Source organism: Ctenopharyngodon idella, chromosome 15 (assembly GCF_019924925.1).
Source record: "Ctenopharyngodon idella isolate HZGC_01 chromosome 15, HZGC01, whole genome shotgun sequence".
Classification (NCBI taxonomy): Eukaryota; Metazoa; Chordata; class Actinopteri; order Cypriniformes; family Xenocyprididae; genus Ctenopharyngodon; species Ctenopharyngodon idella.
In genome coordinates, this window is record NC_067234.1 from 3515724 (window position 1) to 3539072 (window position 23349).

The 23349-nt window shown below is 36.3% G+C and overlaps 2 protein-coding genes across 7 annotated transcripts; both read right to left on the minus strand.

The window, feature by feature from the left end:
- Nucleotides 1–5575: 5575 nt before the first annotated feature.
- LOC127496319 (chymotrypsin-like protease CTRL-1) lies at nucleotides 5576–11747 on the minus strand. 3 transcript variants are annotated; one of them, XM_051864218.1, is made up of 7 exons: nucleotides 11500–11741; nucleotides 7870–7973; nucleotides 7494–7573; nucleotides 7318–7399; nucleotides 6099–6279; nucleotides 5875–6005; nucleotides 5576–5785 (listed from the first exon to the last, which is right to left on the minus strand). In XM_051864218.1, exons 1-7 carry the CDS (start codon nucleotides 11543–11545, stop codon nucleotides 5624–5626), a joined length of 786 nt encoding a protein of 261 aa, XP_051720178.1. In that variant the 5' UTR covers nucleotides 11546–11741; the 3' UTR covers nucleotides 5576–5623. The 3 variants fall into 3 exon arrangements, with proteins under 3 accessions (XP_051720178.1, XP_051720177.1, XP_051720176.1); XM_051864217.1 differs by lacking the exon at nucleotides 11500–11741 and adding an exon at nucleotides 8306–8493; XM_051864216.1 differs by lacking the exons at nucleotides 5576–5785; nucleotides 5875–6005; nucleotides 6099–6279; ... (1 more) ...; nucleotides 7494–7573; nucleotides 7870–7973 and adding exons at nucleotides 9401–9830; nucleotides 9967–10097; nucleotides 10210–10393; ... (1 more) ...; nucleotides 11017–11096; nucleotides 11226–11368 and having other exon boundaries at nucleotides 11500–11747.
- A 184-nt stretch (nucleotides 11748–11931) lies between these two features.
- Nucleotides 11932–21333, minus strand: hsc70 (heat shock cognate 70). 4 transcript variants are annotated; one of them, XM_051864169.1, is made up of 9 exons: nucleotides 21076–21333; nucleotides 18852–19061; nucleotides 18392–18597; nucleotides 16819–16971; nucleotides 16056–16611; nucleotides 15658–15860; nucleotides 15072–15270; nucleotides 14722–14954; nucleotides 11932–12552 (listed from the first exon to the last, which is right to left on the minus strand). In XM_051864169.1, exons 2-9 carry the CDS (start codon nucleotides 19054–19056, stop codon nucleotides 12364–12366), a joined length of 1944 nt encoding a protein of 647 aa, XP_051720129.1. In that variant the 5' UTR covers nucleotides 19057–19061; nucleotides 21076–21333; the 3' UTR covers nucleotides 11932–12363. The 4 variants fall into 4 exon arrangements, with proteins under 4 accessions (XP_051720129.1, XP_051720131.1, XP_051720133.1 ...); XM_051864171.1 differs by having other exon boundaries at nucleotides 18852–19057; nucleotides 21076–21286; XM_051864173.1 differs by having other exon boundaries at nucleotides 18852–19057; nucleotides 21081–21272.
- Between the last annotated feature and the right edge of the window lie 2016 nt (nucleotides 21334–23349).

The window sequence follows — 23349 nt, forward strand, 5'->3', positions numbered from 1 at the left end:
TATTCAACCCGCCAAAGTGGCTAGTGGGAGTGGCTGTCTTACCCGCCACCAGGCGCGGATTAACGCACAGGCTTACCTAGGCTGCAGCCTAGGGGCCCCACGTGTGCAGGGGCCCCGGATTGGCCAGGCTATTTTTTTTTTTTTTTTTTTTAATTTACAGCGCGAACAAAAAAAGACCCTCATTGGCCCATAAGAAACATTAAAAAATCAGGTGATTGGATAGATGTGACATTTGGGTCACATCTGTCCAATCAGCTGCTGATCAAATCATGTCAATCATTACGTCACTGCTATTGCTAGGCGGCATAGCGGCAAAATGTCAGAAAGAAATTACGATAGTGGAGCACAAAAAATCGGAAAATACAAAGGTTAAAACAACAACGTGAACAAGATATACTGAAAAAAATACCTAAATTGACATAATACTTCAAGGGCTTGGATACATCAAGATGTGGCGAAGTCACGCAATTCGTGAGGGAGAGATCGTTAACGCAGGAAATACAAACATTCGCCTATCATTCATCGACCATCAAATACGGCTTATCACTTGAAACATGTAAGTAGTAGCAACTTTACAAGTCCGCTAATGTTAGCCTGGTAGTCCTAGATAAATGTGCACTATTATTTGGTGCATATCCGTTTGTGTGGAGAGCGCGCTCGCTGCATGACATGGAGGCGCAGGTGCGATAACTTAAAATACTCCGTCATTTTGGTCATACAGATAAGAGTAATACAAACTGTAAAGGGTCTACTTTTATTTCTGTAAACTCACAATAACAGAAAACGGTGTGCTTTTGTGAAATGAAAAACCAGGATGCGCGTTCTGTCATCTCTGTGAACTTGAGCACGTAACAAACATGAACCGTACTTCCCTCACAGACACGAGAAATATATCTGTAGAAAGCTTGAAACAATAAATTATTAAAATGTTTAGAAAGTCTGCTTGCTGTTTTTTCACTACACACTCATAATAAATACGTTTACTGGTGCGCTGTGGCAAGTTTTATGCTGATTAGGCTATGTATCATAGGCGGAGCTGGGGAAGGCTTAGCCTTCCCCTGGCAATGGGTCAAAAATTAACGGGGGCTTTAGCCAAAAATGCGTCTGCACATTTAAACTAAATCTAGTAATAAAGTGAAAATAAAAATTAAATGAAAAGTGTTGGTTGCGGCATTTAATATAGATCTTGCGCCCTATAACCAATCACACACGATTCTGTTGAGCTTACAACTGCAATGGCCAATCAGAGGTGTTCAGATTAGTCGCTGAAACGCAGGAGTTTTGTTCAGTGCGCGAGCTGAACTCTGAATTCTAACTGAATTCTGCACTCTCGCTAATGCTCTCAGTCTCATCATAAACAGATTTGGTGATTGTGCTCTTGAGAGCGTCGAAACTAATAAACAGGTTTTCTATTTACAACGTATTTTTGAGCAATGTAGCCAATCACAAACTTACTTGATGATTTCTTGAACGCATGAGTTTTTGTCCAGTGCTGAGATCTGCATACTCAAATCCTCTCGTTATAATTTACCTTTTAACAAAAAAATATAGTTATTATGTAGGCCAAATAAGATATTCATAGTTCAGTCAGCTTAATCAATTAGCAAAACCTTGTGAGATCGCAATCAATTAAGATGAGTGACAGTTTAGTGGTTATAGGGAGCGCTTTTATGCTCTTTCTAGGCTTTATAGTATGGAAGCTCGTTTTCGCCACTTAATAAAAAAAAACAAAAAAACAAACAAAAAACAAACAAACAAAAAAAACAGTAATTGCGACTTAATCTCAGAATTCTGACTTTTTTTCTCACTATTGCGAGTTATAAAGTCAGAATTGCCAGATATAAACTCACAATATAGTAACAATTCCGACTTTTTTTCTCGCAATTTTTTCTCGCAAAAAAATTGTGAGAAAAAAAAAGTCAGAATTGCAAGATAAAAAGTCACAATGTTGAGATAAAAAGTCGCAATTACGGTTTTAAATTTTTTTATTTAATGGTGGAAACGGGCTTCCATAATAGGCCTAATTCATTCAGAATTTGAAGATCACATTTTTTTTGCATTTATATTGGGATGTGTATAGGTTGCTGATAGGCGACACGTAACTATTTCATGACATAGACTCTATGTTTTCATGGAGGAATCGCATCTAGCCTTACCCTAGAGTTGGTTCACCCTCCGCCTATGCTATGTTATATATTGGTTTATATGATTTATGATTTTCAATTTCACATTTTACCTATGCAACGTGGTGGTAATTGTCTTACTGTGGTGGTCCACCAGTTGAAGGGACATAGAAGAAAAACTGTAGTATTGGCTGTCTCGATGAGCGTGTGCCAGTTAACCTTAATATTTGCGTGTGGACCATGTATGGCACTAAATACATTTTTTCAAGAAAGCATAATGATTAAGGTGGGGGGCCTCACACAAAGAGCAGCCTAGGGGCCCCTGACCACCTTAATCTGCCCCTGCCCGCCACAGCTGAAATCTACCCGCATTTGGGGGGTTGGCGGGTGTTAATGTCAAGCCCTGCATATAATGTATAACACACACACACACACACACACACACGCACACGTATGTGGTCTGACTCTGTTCCTTATTTCAGTGTGACATCTGTTTTCCACAGAGCCCTGTGGTCTCAGAAGTTATGGTCAAGACATCACATAACAGTTACAACAACACAATCGGCAAACAAAGTGTCTGACAAAGGCCTTCTTGTGTTAATCACTTTGACTGATACCTTGGCAGTGATATTGATGTGAACAAGAACCGCAATCATGCCCCGCCTGGAGCAGCTATAATATCTGGCAGTGATTTCTGAAGGATCATGTGACTCTGAAGACTTGAGTAATGATGCTGAAAATCAGCTTTGATCACAGAATTACATTTTAAAATACTGTATATTTATATATAAAAGTTATTTTAAAGGTCTTTTTTTTGTGTGTGTGTGTGTTTTTTTTTTATTCGCTTTGGTACTATTTTCACAAGTAAGGTGTACGTTTTCAAAACTCTTAGTACAAAACTCCAAACTGATCACACTTGTAACACAGCTAGTCATTTTGCACCCTCTGACTAAGATCAGAACTGGCGAATTTGTGATCGTGAAAGACACTCACTGGCCGAAGTGACTTTTCTAAGTGATATGGGTCTGTAATGAACGAATAATTGAAAATATGAGATACCCAGAATAATCAAAAATCTAAATTAATACATAACAAATGATTAATTTCTAATTGGGAACACAACCTAAGAGTAATAATCATTTAAAATTGGAGTCAGATTAAACGAGTGAAATTAAGTGAACTTCACAGATGCGCTGAAAAGACATACACGCGTTAACCTTCGCCCAGGCCGTCGGATTCCGTTTTTGGGCCGATGCGGGGTTCCTTACAGAAGTATGACACAGTCATGAGGTTTTGTGCGAGGAGAGAGTTTGCTGCCAATATAGTAAATGTTCTCGCTGTACCATATGACTGAATCTATAATGTAGTTGATCTTTACAGATGAAGGGTGAGTTACAATAATGTGGCAGTCTCTACCATGGTAATGCCTCTGTTCACAGTATCACATAGTATACTATATTATAAAACAATGCCACTGTCTCCCTTCTTCTGATGTATCTCTGATCAATCTGATGTTATCCAGTCATTGACTGTTTATTTTCCCTTGTACTCTGTCCTGCTCTGTGTTCACAAATTTCAAATCCCTCTGTATCTGTCTCTGTATCTCTTAACGCACGCACACATGCACACACATACGTGTTACACACACACACATACGTTGGTTTTCCATGTTTTATAGGGACTTTCCATAGACATGATTTTTAAACTGTATAAACGGTATATTCTATCCCCTACCCCTAAACCTGCCCATCACAGAAAACTTTCTGCATTTTTACATTTTATAAAAATATAATTTTGTATGATTTATAAGCTGTTTTCCTCATGGGGACCAAAAAAATGTCCAAACAAGATCTAATATTACTGGTATTGCCATCCTTGTTGGGACATTTGGTTCACAACGCAGTGTTTACCACAGCATTCATTACATTTGTTATCCATATTGGAAATTGCAAATAAGTTCTATAGAAACTATGCCTATAGAATCAATATCTATAGAAATCTATAGGTGTACCAAATGATTAATTGATTAACTATTAGGTTCAGCTGGATTAAATATATGACAAATGTATTAAACTGAACGAAAAGAGATGAAAATGAAAAGTTTGATAGTAATAGCATTATGAAAGGCAGTTACTGTGAATGAAACATTTATAGACACGTTGTGTATTGTACTAACACAATTGAAACTATGCTGAAATGTTTGAAAAAAGTGGACATTTGATGATCTGTTGTGATATTAGTACTAAGAGTTTTGAAAATTTACCAATTGCTTGTGAAAATTGCACCATAGCAATTAGAGGTTTTTTTTTTTTTTTTTTTTTTTTACAATCGCTAGGACCCATTTCTCAATACTTGGGTCACTTTCTCAAAACTCTTCACACAGTGAGCACAACATAAATCTATGTGGGCTAAACTGTGGATCATTTATCACTGCTTTGGCACAAAATGCATTCAATGACTACATATTTCAAATTACCTTAATTCTTTTCTCACTTTAACACAACAATCGCCAAAACTCAGTGTACCTACAGGCCAATTTGCACATGCTTACATACTGTTTTCAAGTTCAAAACAAAAATATAATACAAAACTGAATAAGACAGAAATATGCTGCATTTCTACAGTAATATTGTAATGAAATATATTCTGAATCTAAAAAATCAAATACTATCAAAACAATTAGATGAAACTGAACACCTACATAAGCATTAGTCTCAATTTCATTATCCATTCGACTTCAGAATAATTTTGTACTGTTATGTTAACATGGTTCATGTAACATAAACTGCAGTGAATTATAAACAATACAAACAAAAAAGACTTTGTGTCATGATCACCAGCTGGAGTGCCCGTGAAAGCCACCAGGGTCACTCCACCAAGGAATTTTACCTATTTATCAAAGACTTCATTTCCCATCATCTTTTGCCCGGGCTCATCTGCCATTATTGTTTTCAGCTGTGTCTCATTTGTGTCTTTGCCTTCTTTAGTTCTGCCTATAAAAGCCTGGTCTTCACAGTCACTCATCGCTAGATCTTGTTTATGTTTGTACTGCGTTTCTGAGCATTTCCTATTCCTCTGTTTTTTGTGTTCTGCCTAATTCTTTGAATTATTCTGTTTGCGCATGCCTTGGACATTATCTTTGTTTGGATTGCTCACTTGTGTATGACCTTTGCCTGTTTTTTGACTCTGTTTTTGGATTACCTTTCAATAAAGACTGCATTTGGATCCTCAGCCTTTGTGTCTCGGGAGCAGTACATAACACTGTTACGTACATGCATTTTCTGTTATTTAGTCAGTGCCTATTTTAGTTATTTCCCTAAAGTTGTGTATTAGTAACACTGCATTGCATATCACCTTTAAAATTTTATTTTAAAAATATATATATTTTTTTAAACTTTACATTTTTAAAATGTAAAGTTTTATTTTATTTGCTCGAGTCATTAACCATCATCTTTATAAGGTGTTTTTAGTATTTTTATTGGCATTATTTTCAGAGAGCTCTAGTTGGAGGCGACGATCTGGTCAATCCATTGGCGGAGGTATGAGACACGGGCGTAGACGGCTGGGGTGCGAACATTGCAGTCGCTGGTGCCCCAGGACACAATGCCCACCTGATACCAAACACCTGAACTCTCACACACCAGAGGACCACCAGAATCACCCTGTAGTTGACAGACAAACCCATATAAACACATCAGGACTAAAGCACTGTATATATAGCCTAAATATTTAGGCATCTGTCCTCATATACCTGGCAAGAGGAGACACCAGAGGCTCCAGCACAGATCATGGCATCTGTGATTCTGCTCTGACCCCAGTACTGCCTACACTGAGCTGGACTCAGAAGGGGCAGTGCAGTTTGCTGCAGTATATTAGGACTTGCTGTAAAAACAAGAAGAAAATTGTAGCACATCCAGGCATTTTAGTCATGAATGTAATTGTTTTAGACATTAGTGATGTTGATGATAAATTTACAGGTGGTTCCAGTTCTGCCCCATCCAGTAGTGACGCAACGAGTGCCAGAGGGGATGCTGGTGGAGGAGGCAGCCAGACACACAGGAGAGATTCGAGATGTCAGCTGGGCTGGAGAGGACAGTTTCAACAGGGTGACGTCGTTGTTGAAGGTCTGACTGTTGTAGTAAGGATGGGTGATGGCCTACAGTGGGAGGAAACATTAACTTTATTATATACAATAACAATTTAAAATGACTAATTTTACATTTTAATATATTTTAAATTGATTCCAGTGATGTAAAAGCTGAATTTTCAGCATCATTACTCCAGTCTTCAGTGTCACATAATCCTTCAGAAATCATTCTAATATGCTGATTTGGTGCTCAGTGTAACATATATGTTCTGTTTTAGTTTAATTTTCTCCCTGGTTGCTTTGTTCCCATTTGCCTGTACATATTAGTTCCCTTGGTAATTCATTCAGGCTCTAGTTTGTGGTTATGGTTAATAACTGAATATTAGATTCTATTCACCTGTGCTCATCTAGTTCCCCTTGTATGTTCCTTTGTCATGGTATCACCTATAGTTGATGTGGTTGTGGTAATGCTCTGATTCTGATCATCTTCTGTGTGTTTGGTTTCTGGATTTATTATTAAATACTTTTCTGTTTATACTCCTGCGCTGTGCGCTTCAATACAGCCACACACCCGACACTCGGGTAACATTTCTTCTTATTATTATAATGTTAAAAAAAAATTTCTGGATTTTTTTAATCGAATGATCAAAAGAACATTTATTTGAAATAGAAATCTTTTGTAACTTTATAAATGTCACATTTGAAAAATTGAATGCATCCTTGTTAAATAAAAGTATACATTTCTTTGAAATACTGACCCTGAACTTTTAAACGATAGTGTCTGATAGTATCTGTCAGATAGTAGGGACAGTTACTTGCATAATAAATAAATAAATAAAAATAACAGCAACTTTAAAAATGTGGTATTACAAGCTGAAAAAAAAGCAAGACGTGAAGCAATGGACTAATATGTGATTATATGTAAAAGAGTCTGTTTAACGGAAGTAAATCCCGCCACTAGTAAGTAACACTTTTTTTCTATGGCAGAATGACAAAATACTGTGGTTTCTGAGGTAATGCCCATATCATAGAACCACAGCAATGCAATCAGTAGATAGTGACTCAAAGTAAAGGGATACTGATAAAGCGGACATTATCAGTAAATACCTTGGCAATGCTCTTGACTTGAACAGATTCAGCACTGGAGCCACGGTTATGCTCTCCAAGGATAACATAGTGATATCCAGCCCTAGGGTAAGAGGGGAAGAAAAAAAAAAAAAACATGTAAAAGTTGATATTAGAGAACCAGCCAGGGTATGTAAAACAGATTCAAAGGTTCTTACTGAACACGGCAGTGAGCAGCAGTGACGACCCAGTACTGGTTGATCAGGGATCCTCCGCAGAAATGGAAGCCATTGGATTGCTGGTTCATTCATAAAAAATATTCATGATATAACTCAGTGGATGATAAATTTTAGTTCAGGGGTGTCCAATCCTGCTCCTGGAGGGCCACAGTCCTGAAGAGTTTAGCTCAAACCCCATTTAAACACACCTGAACAAGCTAGTCATAGACAAACTAGAAACTTCCAGGCAGGTGTGTTGAGGCAACTAGCAGCTACAGGAGTCTACAGGACGGTGGCCCCTTAGGACCGAGTTTGGACACCCCTGCTTTAGTTGCTTAGCAACAATAATTGCATAATTAAAATTTGTAATAGTTACCTGGAGAGAGACCTGCCAGGGCCACGAACCGGACACTGCATTTTCTCCATTCACAATTTTGTTGTAACCGCTAATTACTGGCTTAATGGAAGGCACTCCACAGCCTATGGAAAGGAAAATAAATACATGCAAAAACATACAATCATGGATAAACAAGCTTAATTTGTTTTTAATTTGAGTATGGTAATATAATATTTTGACCCCAAGAAATTTCTCTGTTCTTTAGGCCAGCATAAGTAACTTGAGTTTAGATTACTTTTAGATTACTTTTTCCAAGTAACTAGTAAAGTAATGCATTACTTTTAGATTTACAACAAAATATCTGAATAAAAAAATGAAAGGGTCTTTACTTTTTTAAAATATATATATACATATATATTCTCGTTTACATTGATTCCTACCACCCTCATTGCAAGATGTAGCACAAGAAACTCACCCAGAGTGGAGGCCACCAAAGCAAAACAGCTAATGATCCAGAACATCATGGACACCTGTACCTTAATTTCCTGCTGTTGTTCCCATTGAGTCTGTCTCCTGCTTTATATTCTCTTTAGCATCTGATAAAACTGGGAATTCATCAAGGTGCTTCCATGCAGCTGGTAGGATCTCATAGCTCAGCAACGTTCATATCTTTCTCAGTAAAGTCATGTGACAAAAAGTATGTTGAAATACTGACAAGAGCAAATGGGTCAACTGGGAAAAAAGGGTAGGCTGCCCACCTTTGTTAAAACAAATGTTTTCTGAATGTATTCAATTGCATCAATGAGATTTAATATTTTTTCTCCATTCTAATGCACTAAATAATTTTTAAATACTTAAGACATGGAAACTTAAGTCATTTCAGAATGGAGAAAAGGTCTAGCACCGTTTGATTGCAGATGCCACTTGGTTTATTTATTTATTTATTTTTTTACTTTAATGTCAATATATACTTTATATACACTACAGTTCAGAGAGTTGGGGTTGGTAAGATTTTTTTCAAGCATTTAAAAGTCTCTTATGCTCACCAAGGCTGCATTTATTTGATCAAAAATACAGTAAAAACAGTAATATTGTGAAATATTATTACAATTTAAAATAATTGTTTTCTATTTTAATATATTTTAAAATGTAATTTATTCCTGTGATGGTAAAGCTGAATTTTCAGCATCATTCAGTCTTCAGTGTCACTTAATGATTTTACATTTTACAATGATTTGCTGCTCAAGAAACATTTCTAATTATAATCAATGCTGAAAGTGATATTTTTTTTCAGGATCCTTTGATGAATAAAAAGTTCATCATTACTTTGAAAGAGAAATCTTTTGTAACATTATAAAAGTCTTTACTGTCACTTTTGATCAATTTAATGAATACATGCTGAATAAAAGTTAATTTCTTTTACCCCATACTTTTAAACGGTGGTGTATATATTTTAATTGGAGAAACAAAACTTTTATATACAATAGACAAGCACTTAATGCTTATTTTGGTACAAGATTTGGTCATTGTATTGTCACAAATGCTCAATACATGCCAAGAAGACTCAAAATGATTTATATAATATTTATTGAGAAACAGGTATGTCCATTAAAATTACATTAAAACAGATACATTTCAGGTACATAAGTTATACTTTTAATAATTTAATTATCATTATGTCAAAGTATTTCCAGAATTCAAAACAGTAGCATCACAAAAAGTGTATGAAGATAAAGTTTAATCACTAGAAATCATTCAGACATAGGAGAAACTGTGAATAAAAAGGGATAAAAAGGGTAGCGATGACAGACTTCTTATGTGTCCTCTGCAGGGTAAATCTAGTTGAATTGAACAGTTTCGTCAATCCATTTTCGAAAGTAAGAGACGCGGGTATAGACTATAGGAACATCAATATTGCAGTTTGTTTTGCCCCAGGAAACGATGCCCACCTGATACCAAACACCTGAGGTCTGACACACCAGAGGACCACCAGAATCACCCTGTAGTTGAGAGACAGACATCAGCGATTACCACACAATTTTACACCCATTTATTTCACATATCTTAATTTTGTTTGAAAATATTTCAATTAATAGCTTGTGTGTAATATATGCTTGTGCATCTGCATTCATATACCTGGCAAGACGAGGATCCAGAGGCTCCAGCACAGATCATGGCATCAGTGATTTTTGTCTGACCAAATACTTGCTTACACTGAGTCTGACTCACTATCGGCTTGTTAGCCTCCTGCAGGATGCGAGGATTCCCTATAAGCAAAAGAATAATATGAGACAGTTAGTGTCTGAATGGTTGAGCAAGGACCAACTGCTACACAACTGAAAATGTACATGAAACGGGTGATAAGAATTGCAGACTTACAGGTGATTGCAGTTCTGCCCCAGCCAGTGGTCACACAAACAGTCCCAGGGAGGGTTTTATCAGAGGAGCTAGGCAGACATATAGGAGAGACACGGGGCGTCATCTGTACTGGACTGGACAATTTCAGTAGTGTAACATCATTGTTGAAGTTGGTCTGTTTGTTGTAGTCAGGATGGGTGATGGCCTATAAGAAATTAATACATTTATTCATCAAGGACACATTAAATTGATCAGAAGTGACAGTAAAGACATTTTTGAACTTCCTATTCAATAAAGAATCCTGAAGTTTCCACAAAAATTTTAATAAGCGCAAATGTTTACAACATTTAAACTAATGATAAGAAATGTTTCTAGAACAGCAATATTAGAATGATTTCTGAAGGATCATGTGACACTGAAGACTGGAGTAATGATGCTGAAAATTCAGCTTTGCCATCACAGGAATAAATTATATTTTCAAATATAAATCTGTTATTTTAAACTCAAATAATATTTCACAATGTTACTGTTTTTACTGGATTTTTTTATCAAATAAATGCAACCTCGAAGAGACTTCTTTTATTAACATTTGAAAACTTTGGAACTTTAGTCTAATTTAAAAGTAATGTAATAATCACATTAAAGATGATACCTTGGCAATTCCCCTGAACTGAATAGGTTCAGTTGAGGAGCCACGGTCATTCTGTCCAAGGACAACATTGTGAACTTTAGCCCTAGAAAGACAGAGACAGGGAAAAGCAGGAAAGTTGAATACATATATATTAAAAACATACAAACAAACAAACAAACAAACAGACAGACACTTACTTAACTAAACAGTGGGCAGCAGTGAGGACCCAATTACTGTTGATCAGGGAACCACCACAGAAGTGCTGACCAGTGGATGTCTGGTTCAAATATAAATAACATCATGAGTACATCATTATACAGAGAATGAGGTCCACCATCATAATGATCCATTATTAAAAACAGAGGCTTGTTAACAATGATTGTGTATTTAAAACTCATTACACTACCTGGATAGAGACCTGCCAGGGCCAAGGGAGTGCTCCCCTTCCATCAGATATTACATCGTGTCCGTTAATAATACCTGCTGCCCCTCCCCCACTAGGTCTTCTGGCAGTCCTATCCAAAGGCTGATATTGAGGCACTCCGCAACCTATAACCACAGTTCATAAAGAAGCCAGTAAGAAAAGCATTACGTTATGTTTAGTAGAGTGCAATGCTGAGTTGATTTGGTGATCTCATGCAGACCTTATTTAAATACTTTTTACCCTAATAAAAACTCACCCAGAGTGGAGGCCACCAAAGCAAAAAAGCTGACAATCCCGATCATGTTGTAGAGACAAGTGCCTAATGTCTTGCTGTTGTTCCCATCACGTCTCTCTCCGGCTTTATATTCTCTCTAACATCTGTTAAATTTCGCAATTCATACAGGTGCTTTCATGCAGTAAGGAGGAGCTCAGGAATGTATCTGTCATATGAGGAAAAGAGCAACATCATTTTGACTGTAAAAGGTGAGCCAGCCAAACAAAAACAAAGGGACATCACCTACATTTCTAAAAGCAAAAAACTGAGCTAATTTATCCATGATTCTTTATCCATGAACGCATTTGATTGCAGAAATGAGTGTGTTGTGTATGTCGTATAGGCTCTGAAGTGTTCTTCCATGCACATTACTTCTATCATGAGATTTATTTAACAAAATCATGAGACATGATATTGAGGAAATAATATGCTTTATTTTTATTGAGTCATACAGGTAACACTGATTGCTTAAATTAATGAATTGTAAAGCAGATGTGTAAAAACCCATCCCTGTGGAATAATTATGAATAATGAGAACTGAACAAGTTAAAAGGCCTCACCTTAACTACATATTTTGTTGTAATTATAGCATGACTAACCTTGTAAACGCTAAATGATAGCTTACAGATAGAATTACGGATTTGCAAACATGATGTTAACATAGGCTAATATGTCAATGCTAATGCTGTTTAGTAAGTGCCATATTGCTTTGGTCACAAGCTATAAGTTGGTCTCATGTGGCACATCTGACCAATGTAAGTAAACGCTAGTTGACATGAAGCCTGTTTGAGATGCAGCAAGTTGACGAAAAACAGGTTTCTTTTTATATGTGTTCTGGTGTCAAGATTAGTCCACTTCCTCAATGGTAGGACCAGAGGAGGAACCACTTCCTGCCCCTCCAGGAAATCCCCCAGGCATTCCACCTGGCATTCCACCTGGCATGCCACCTGCGCCCTGGTAGAGCTTGGTGATGATGGGGTTGCACACTTTTTCCAGCTCCTTCTGTTGGTGCTCGTACTCATCCTTTTCTGCGGTCTGTAGCACAAGACATAAGAAGATACTCTTTGTTTTGTGATTTGTTGCTTAATTCCTATCTCTGTCACTGGAGGAACACCAACAGTTGGGTACAATGGGGCTAGAGGCACACCTTATGAAAAATTTTCACTACTCCAACAGTATGTGATTACAGTAAAAAAATAAATAAATAAATAAATACATTTTATATATATATATATATATATATATATATATATATATATATATGTTTTATTGAACATTGATGGGGCATCAGATTTTTTCTATGAAAATAAATCATATAAATGATATAAATAGGGTAAAGGGCTCACTAGCATGGGGAAAAGGGACAAAGTATTGATACAAATACTTTATTCTGATAAATAAAAGAATTTATTTAATTCAATAAATATACTGCCATTAAAATGTTCATTTTAAAAATACAGAAACAAAATTATTTAAAAAAGTAAAGATTCTGAAAGCATTGAAGGAGATCCCATGATAATTTAATAAAGCTTTACAGTAGAAACAATAAATATGGTACTTTATTATATGATATGATTAATATGTTTTTTAAATATGATGGTTTCATTATAAATATGGTGATTATCTCTTAATCTCTTAAGTTATCTCTTACATAATTAAGTTATCTCTTACATATCTTAAAATATGATATTTACTATCTGAATCTAGCCATGTCATGTCAACAAATGGAGAAGTCGGCCAGCTATTTATTACCATGTTAATTATTGTGCCTTTAGTCCCAACAGCAGGGGCACCTTTTACCCCAAATACCATTCTTTTACATATTCTTCCATTATTGAAAAAATTCAAAATCATTAATTAGACCTTTGTCTCAAAATATAGTCAATAATTTTATCGATTCTCATTTGCTACATAAATCTACAAGATTTTTTAAAAAAATTAAATATTAAATATTAGATGTACATAACTGATTAGAAAAAACTAAGAAAAACTAAGAAGTTATTTTAACAGAAATACATCAAATGTGAAGTGTCACGCAGGGAATTGTGGGAATGTCAATTTACGGTTTTTCACTGTAAATTATACAATGACTTGTTATTTTTCACGTCCAAAAACTGTCAATTTAACAGTATTTTACCATAAAATTACATTAAATGTACTGTTAAATGTATTACAGTTATTCACCGTATATGGTACGGAAACTTTTTGTAAACCAGTTAACTGTTCTTCACCGTAGCATTTTTACAGTCTTTTACCGTTAAAATCACGGTCATTTTTTACATTGTAATTATTAGACTCCAAGAACAGAAATAGATCGGTTAGACAATTGAGACATCCAAAATGTGTACTGTTGGTGTACCTTTAGGAGCAAGGTTGGGAAACACTGGCTTAAAATGATCTTTTTTGAGGGTTTTCATACTTGAAATGGTTAATTCTGTGACATTCTAAACCTCAGAAAAATTGCTTATCTTGTTTTGTGTTTCACACTGCTTATAATTTACCCAGGATTTACAATTACTATAACACTGTACATTCCTAAACACTGGGCTAATGTTTTTATTCACATATTTGCAGTGTGAGTGTAATCAACTGGATGAAGGCAGCACACGACCTGTTTACATAAAGACAATAGCATTTCGCAACTTCATATTATGTATTACTGACTCTACCATCAAGTTTTTCCTGAATGGACGTTTCAGACTATAAATGTAAGAATAATTTCTTTGTCACTCCAATGTTTTTCTATCACTATTTAAATATTTTTCCCCTCAAACACTGAAACTACTATTTATACAAAAGTGTTTCTGTCATTGTCCAAAGCACCTGAATATGAGGCATACAATTGGGTGTCTATTGCTAAGCATCTTGTCATAACATTCTAACACCACATTGTTTCAAACTGTCCCCTTTTGGCACCACAATACAGAGAGGGGTTTCATAACCTGGGTTAAAAGTGGTGCTAACTCTGCTTCTAAATAATGTTTCTCTACCTGGGGTTAAAAACAGGATTTAGAACATTGATATCCCAGGATTAAGTACAGTGGGGAAGGCCAGTTTGTTGGGTGAAATACTCTGGGTGGTTACACAAATGGATTTCACTTCCTCAAGGTGATCCTTCAGTGACAAACATAACTGAAAGGGATAGCCTTAATCCTGTAAACAAGTGTAACCTGTACATTGTGCAGTTTTTAGGATGTTACCTACCTGGTTTCTGTCTAGCCAGGCTATGACCTCATTGCATTTGTCAATAATAGTTTTTTTGTCCTCTGCACTGATCTTATCCTGCAGCTTGTCATCCTCCACAGTGCTCTTCATGTTAAAGGCCAGGGACTCCAAAGTGTTCTTGGCGGTGACCTTCTCCTTCTGAGCTTCATCCTCTGCTCTGTATTGGTCGGCCTCCTGTACCATACGTTCAATGTCTTCCTTGCTCAAACGACCTGAAAGAAGCAGAAAAGATTAGCAGGAAACTAATGGTGAAAACTCCAGAAACTCCAGAGTTCACTGAAGTAGTGTGAAGTCAACTCTTTATCCAAGGTCAGAACAAGTTATTCTACCTTTGTCATTAGTAATAGTGATCTTGTTCTCTTTGCCGGTGCTTTTGTCCACTGCGGACACATTGAGAATGCCATTGGCGTCAATGTCGAAGGTAACTTCAATCTGTGGCACACCACGAGGAGCTGGAGGGATGCCTGTCAACTCAAATTTGCCAAGAAGGTTGTTGTCCTTTGTCATGGCTCTCTCTCCCTCAAATACCTAGGGATAAGAAAATCAAAAATCCTAAACACACTCCAATTGGTTACAAACGCCTCAATGGCTTTTGGAAGAACTGATGTCAACATCTCAACTGTTTCAAGGACCTTCCTGAATAGTCAAGCATTGCTGGTCACCAGCACATGTTATGTTTTAGACATTGGTTTGTTGGTGCCCTCACCAGGCTGTTTAACATGCTTTACCAGCAAGCCTTCCCTAGCCAGGCAGTTTCATTAGAAGACCATACTGATTGACTATTATTCTTTGCTGGTGAGCTGGACCTGTACCAAACCAGCTTGGAAATGAAAATTCATGCTGATCCAACCTGGGATGTTCAGAAAGGGAGGAAGACCAAGTATGTATGGGTCTACAACAATTTCTTTCATTTACCTGGATCAGGACACCGGGCTGGTTGTCTGAGTAAGTGGTGAAAGTCTGGGTTTGCTTGGTGGGAATGGTGGTGTTCCTCTTAATTAGAACAGTCATGACACCACCAGCCGTCTCAATGCCCAGAGAGAGAGGAGTGACGTCCAACAGCAACAGGTCTTGGACATTCTCCGATTTGTCACCTGCTAAGATGGCTGCCTGGACAGCTTGGTGGGATTTGAGGAAAGATTAGTATGTCACAAAGCAAAAGTGATTACTAGTCCATCTATAGTGCAGCCAGCTGGGTAAAAACAACCCAATGCTGGGTTTGTCTAATTTTGACCCAGTGCTGGGTTGCCAAATAACCCAAACTGGGTTGTTTTTAACCCAGCATTTTTTAGTGTGGAAATTAACCCTCTTACCTGCTCCATAAGCTACTGCTTCATCAGGGTTGATGCTTTTGTTAAGATCCCGCCCATTAAAGAAGTCCTGAAGCAGTTTTTGGATCTTGGGAATGCGAGTGGAGCCACCAACCAGCACAATGTCATGGATCTGCGCCTTGTCCATCTTGGCATCCCGCAATGACTTTTCCACCGGTTCCAGCGTACCGCGGAACAGGTCAGCGTTGAGCTCCTCAAAACGTGCTCTGGTAATGGAAGTGTAGAAGTCAGAACCTTCAAACAGAGAGTCGATCTCAATGCTGGCTTGCGTGCTGGAGGAAAGGGTACGCTTGGCCCGCTCACATGCTGTCCGTAGGCGACGGACTGCACGTTTATTGCCAGTGATGTCTTTCTTGAACTTGCGCTTGAACTCGGCAATGAAGTGGTTGACCATTCGGTTGTCGAAGTCCTCACCACCCAGATGGGTGTCACCTGCAGTAGACTTGACTTCAAAAATACCATCCTCGATTGTCAGAATGGACACGTCAAATGTTCCACCACCCAAATCAAAGATGAGGACATTGCGCTCACCACCAACCTGTAGTGAATTGTGGCCATAAAGCAGCAGTTTAACCCTCCTAACTCTTTAACCTTACTGTACCGAAAGTTAATCGGTGAGAGGCTGGACAACAAAAATGCCTACAAACACTTCATCAAAACATCTTTACAAACCAGTTAAGCACATGTACCAAGTTATATATAAAGCCCTGAGCTATGTAAAGTATAGCTCAGGATGTCTATATACCTTTTTATCCAATCCATAAGCAATAGCAGCTGCTGTTGGTTCATTGATAATACGAAGGACATTAAGGCCGGAAATGGTTCCAGCATCCTTGGTGGCTTGACGCTGGGAGTCATTAAAGTATGCAGGCACTGTAATGACTGCATTTGACACTGCCTGAAATAACAAGATCAAATCTTCATTAGCATGATTCAAAATGGCACAGTGATTAGATTCACAGTGATTAGCAAGTGTGATAAAAACCACTAAGTTTGGCTTCTGCAAAAGTTGCATAGCTCCCTGAAGTCCATGTCTCACTCAGAGATGTTTTATTGGTTGTGTAAAGGATTATGTTGGATTTGATTCTGATAAACCAAGTGGCTTATACATGCTAATGCATATTAAAAAAAAATAAAAATAAAAAAATTAATAGTGGAGGAGAGATTTTTGTGATTAATAAGGAAAGAATCTTTGCATTAATTATGATTACAGTTCACTTTTTTCAATATAATTTTGTTCATGAAGAAACAGTAGATGCTTTCAGTTATTGTAAAAAATGCAAGTTTTTAAGCAACACATGTTCACAAAAACAACCTTGTTGACACTAAAGATTGTTATCAAGTTGACATCCTTCCTGGAAACCAGCAATAACCAAAGTCGAGGTATATTTCAAACTTCAAAATGTTTTAGACATTTCAGAACATAAAATGTGTGCTGTAGAATCAGATATTAATCTGTGGTAAATTTCTCAAAACCACTCTAACTGTAAGCAACACTAAAAGATAAGATGCATAAAGCTGTGTTTGCAAATCTTTGCACTTATGCTGTCTTCGCTACAGCACTTGGGTTTCTCTGTTTTGGTTTGATGTGTCCTATTAAAATATGTGATCAATAAGTCAAGATTCTTTTTAGTTTGCATTTAGTAAAATTCAAGGAAAGGCTTCAAATGTTGTACACATTTTCTCATGAATTTAATGACAATGTGATCTCTAGAGTGATATGTTCTCTTTAGCTAGGTCCATTTCCTGTATGCTTGAATGCACATTAATGTTGCCCTGGACCACAAAAACAGTCATAAGTCACACGGGTATATTTGTAGCAATAGCCAACAATATATTGTATGGGTCAATATTATCAATTTTTCTTTTATGCCAAAAATCATTAGGATATTAAGTAAAGATCATGTTCCATGAAGATATTTTGTATATTTCCTACCGTAAATATATTAAAAAATATATATTTTTGTAAGTAATATGCATTGCTAAGGACTTCATTTGGACAATTTTAAAGGCGATTTTCTCAAAATTTTGATTTTTTTTTTTTTTTTTTTTTTTTTTTGCACCCTCAGATTCCAGATTTTCAAATAGTTGTATCTCGGCCAAATATTGCCCTATCCTAACAAACCATACATCAGTGGAAAGCTTATTTATTCAGTATAAATCTCAATTTCATCAAATTGACCTTTTTGACTGGTTTTGTGGTCTATGGTCACATATGTGAAGCAAAAGGGCCAGAAAGTGTCCTAAAACATGTAACAACCTAAATGTAAATGATGTAAAAGCATTTATTTAAAACGCTTTTTCATAGTTCTAATCACCTTGCCTAGGTAAGCCTCAGAGATCTCCTTCATCTTAGTGAGGACCATAGAAGACACCTCTTCAGGGTAGAAGGTCTTAATCTCCCCTTTGTACTCCACTTCCACCTTGGGCTTGCTACCATCATTGATCACCTTAAAGGGCCAGTGCTTCATGTCAGACTGAACAACTGGGTCATCAAAGCGTCGACCAATCAGGCGCTTGGCGTCTGTTGAACCAATAAAGATGGATGTAAAAGGCAAAGTGGCAACAAACAAGCATTGTTTTAAAAACTGCTACTGGTTTCTGCTGGCAAAGACTCACTTGAATTACAGTATTAGCATTATAGTAACCACAATGCCATCTAATGGAGAATAGTAACATTGTCAGTGTCAACACTGTCAGTGTCAATGTCAATCTTTCATTCTCTTTCTCAAGTAAAATGCATTATGTTCTGGTAAATTCTGTTATGGACTGCCTTACCGAACACTGTGTTGGTGGGGTTCATGGCAACTTGGTTCTTGGCTGCATCTCCGATCAGTCTTTCAGTGTCTGTGAAAGCGACATAGCTGGGGGTCGTTCTGTTCCCCTGGTCATTGGCGATGATCTCCACTTTTCCATGCTGGAAGATTCCCACACAGGAGTAGGTGGTGCCCAAATCAATACCCACTGCTGGACCTTTTGACATCCTGTCTGGACCAGATAACCAATGGTGATTTTAGTAAAGTATCTGAATAAAGTATTTTTAGAATAACAGGGAAAGAATATTTACTTTCTTGTATATGCAAGGCTATAAAGTACACATAAAATGATAAAATGTGTGTACATTTTTTTCTTTTTTATAAACAGTTCTACAGTATTGAGTTTGCAAGGGGGAAAAAAATGCCATTACACGACTGCATTTACAGGTAATTTAACTTTTAAACTATTTAATGCATTGTTTGCATAAATTATGCAACTTTTTACAGAACATTCATTCTCAAGTGAGAAACAGACATTATAAGCTTAACAAATGTACCACAGAGATTAACAAGTAAATGATCTCAAAACTTTGCATAAATGTAATTGCATTATTATTAATAATTAGATTTTATAAATATTATTAAAATTTAAAAAAATATACTGTCAAAAAAATAAAAATAAAAAAGACAATGCATAATAAACATGAATAATCTGTATCAGTCATTAAAAAAAAAAAAAAACTGGTCAATCTCTAAATATAATAACTGTAATTATGCTGCCCTGTGCTGTCAGCTGCTTTAGAAAGCACTAGATTGCCTGCTTGGCTGCATGCCATGACCAACTCTCTCTCTCTCTCTCTCTCTCTCTCTCTCTCTCTCTCTCTCTCTCTCTCTCTCTCTCTCTGTGTCTGTGTGTGTGTGTGTGTTGTGTAACAGCAAACTGTAAAGTTCTGTCACCACACTTCTTACTCTACTTCTTAATTCTTATTCTAATTTATAATTCTAATTCATTATAAAAACAGAATATTGTCTTTTTTATCTTTAAACATTATGAAATTCAAAACCACAAAGGCCTTAAACAGGTCGGTATACAAGAGCGACTGGAGGTTTCATTCCCACTTAACTCTTGAGAGCAAATCAAATGAAGGATTTTAGGAAAATCCTCTAAGATGAAAAAGGCTGTTTGTTACAGGAAAGCTGATGTCATGAGACATGAGCACATTGGCAGTTAAGAGACACAAAGGGCCTAGTGCTGAAGGGGTCATGTGACCTGCAAAATCCACATGATTTGCTGCATCTACATGTGGCAGATATTTTTAGTTTTTATGTTAATTTTAGTTTAATATTTAATAATTTCTTTATGTGCTTTTATTATTATTTTAAATATTGCTATTAAGTTTGATTTATTTTTATTTATAATTTTAAACGAAATATAATATAAATATTTATATTAATATTTTATTTTAGCTTTATTTCAATGAACAGAAATGTTTTAGTTTAGTTTGTTAATGATAATACATGAATTTCTTAACAAAACTAAAACTAATAATAATAATTATTATTATTATTATACTTGATAATTATGTATTTAATTTAATATTTCAATTGTAACATTTTATACAAAATATTATAAATTATTTTTCATTAAAAAGTGTCCAGCATGCATGCAAACTTCAATACTGTTTAAAAATTCATTCCAGGATGTACCTAATGACATTGCTAAATATATATATATATATATATTTGGTTGCAAATAATTTTTTAATTCCCATTCTACATTTGTGTCATTTCATACAGTTTTGACGTGAAAATAGTAATAAAAAATGGGTAGGTGTGTCCAAATTTTCAACTGTGTATTCCATACATAAATGTGTTTCTCCTTCTAGCTCAAATGTTCCTGGAGCTTCCCCAGAAGTGAATATTTTACATATCTCCGTTTTTCCTTTTTAGAAGACAAATTTCTATTCCTATCACAAATTAAATAAGAAGTTATTTTTTTCTTCTGGGAATTCCTTCTGGCGCCTTATATACTTTTCACATGCTCAGTTTATTGTGGGATTTGACGGATGGAAGCATAATCAGTCCAGTTTGGCCTAGAACACACACATTTGCTTTGTTTTAGCAGTGTGTACATTAGAAAAAAATGTAAAATATTAATGCAGAACTGCCAAAGCGGTCCATATCTAAAACAGACAGAACAGAACACCAAGCCAAGCCTCTTGCAATGCTTCAAAGAAAACTTTTACCTTACTGGAAAAGTTGTAGTTGAGAGATAACGAAGTGTAACGTGTGTCCTTTCCCTTAGCACGTGGTCTACCCTCGGCCAAAGCCCTGCTAGAGTGTGTCCTGGTGCCTTTTGCACTGCTGCACTGCTGGACTCAGAGGCAGAAGCCCTGGACTCTTCTGCGTATATAGCCACGGCAGCCGAATAGATTCCAGCATGCAGTCACCTGACCCACAGCGCAGAGAAAGTTCCAGGCTGCAGTTCTCATGTGCTGTAGTCTCACCAGCCAAACGTCTGCCATTTAGAGCGAGCACAGTGAGTTAACAACCAACTGCTAATACCAAGGCAGTGCAACACAGAAGACACTGGTTTCCATTCATGGGGAGATTCAGACTTCATTAAGTATGACACAAACTCAATAAGTGCAGTGTCCTCATCTTTTTTTTATTTTATTTTGCAGATTCATGTACTTTTGAGATCTTTTTGTGGTGCTTTTTGCCTCAAAATGCCCAGTGGTGCTGTAGCATGTTAGATAAACACATGCTCTCATAAGATAAGTTCATCAGACAGTGTTAAGCACTGCAACACTTACGAATAAGATGTTCTTGTAGGGATACGTCTGCTAAAAACAAAGTTAATCCAAAACAACGTATGTGCATGTATGCAAATGTGACATTTTCCATTAATAGCACACAAAATATTCAACAAACTGAGATATTTAAAGGGTTAGTTCACCCAAAAATGAAAATTCTGTCATTAATTACTCACCATCATTTCATTCCAAACATGTAAGATTTTCGTTTATCTTTCGGAACACAAATTAAGATCTTTTTGATGAAATCTGAGAGATTTCTGTCCCTACATTGACAGCTACGCAACTACCACTTTGACACTTCAAAAAGTTCATAAAGAGATCGTAAAACTAATCCAAATGAATTGAGTGGTTTAATCCAAATTTTCTGAAGAGACTCGATCGCTTTATATGATGAATTTAGGCTTTTATTCACGTAAACATTCATCAACGGACACATCAGCTGTGGTAAACGGAAGCTCAAGCATGTTTGCTTGACTTGTGAGAACCAATGAGGTTCATTCTCGCGCATCAAGCAGGTTCGGTTAAGCTTCTGTTCATGTTCACTGATCAATGTTAATATGTGAATAAAAGACTAAATTATCATCATAAAAAGTGATTGAGTCTCTTCAGAATATTTGTACTGAGCCACTCAATTCATATGGATTAGTTTTACAATCTCTTTATGAACTTTTTTAAGCATCAAAGTGGTAGTTGCATAGCTGTCAATGGAGGGACAGAAATCTCTCAGATTTCATCAAAAAGATCTTCATTTGTCTTCCGAAGATGAACAAAGGTTTTACGGGTTTGAAACGACACAAGGATGAGTAATCAATGACAGAATTTTTATTTTTGGGTGAACTAACCCGTTAACCTTCAGAAAATGTTGGTGATCAACATAAGGGGGGTGAATTAATTTTTATTTTATTAGCTGTTTTGACTTCTATATGAGGTTGGCAATTTTTCAACTTTGTTAGCATCTGTAAATACCGTTGAAAAACACACACACACACACACACAGAGAGATTCATGAATGACACTTCTTACTGGAAATACACAGCTAGATTCATTCATTCTGTTTAGCATTGCAGTGTCTTTACATTAAAAAAAATTGGTGATCAACTTAAGGGGGATGAATTAATTTTTATTTTATTAGCTGTTTTGACTTCTATATGAGGTTGGCAGTTTTTTTCAACTTTGTTAGCATCTGTAAATACAGTTGAAAACCCCAATTTATGTGATTAAATAATAACTTCTGACTATAAGTAACTTTGTCAACTCCCAGTCATTAGACTATAAGTAGAATGTTCAGTTAGGGTTAGGTGTTAGGGTTCGGGTTAGTAGAATAAGTTGACAGGTACTTGCAAAGTTACTTCTAGTTAGTAGAATGTCTAAAGTGGACCAATGAAATAAAGTGTTACCAAAAACATTTTATATTTCCCATTATTTCTTGAGAATTTTTCTTACAATAACTTGGGTAACAGTGTCCACCCTGAGCTTGATGAATACGGTCAAAACTACAATATTTGTAAAAATCGAGAAAAAGTCCAAATTATATTAGTCACTGTGTGTCAGATTTTTAAGGAACGTTACATATAATAAATTGTGTCGTGACAGGGTTGCACTGATATTATGATTCTTGGTTTGTACCCTATTCATGGAAAGTGCCATGAATCATAGCTCAGCTTTAACTTTAATCATTTAGAGAAATAAAAAAAAGTCATA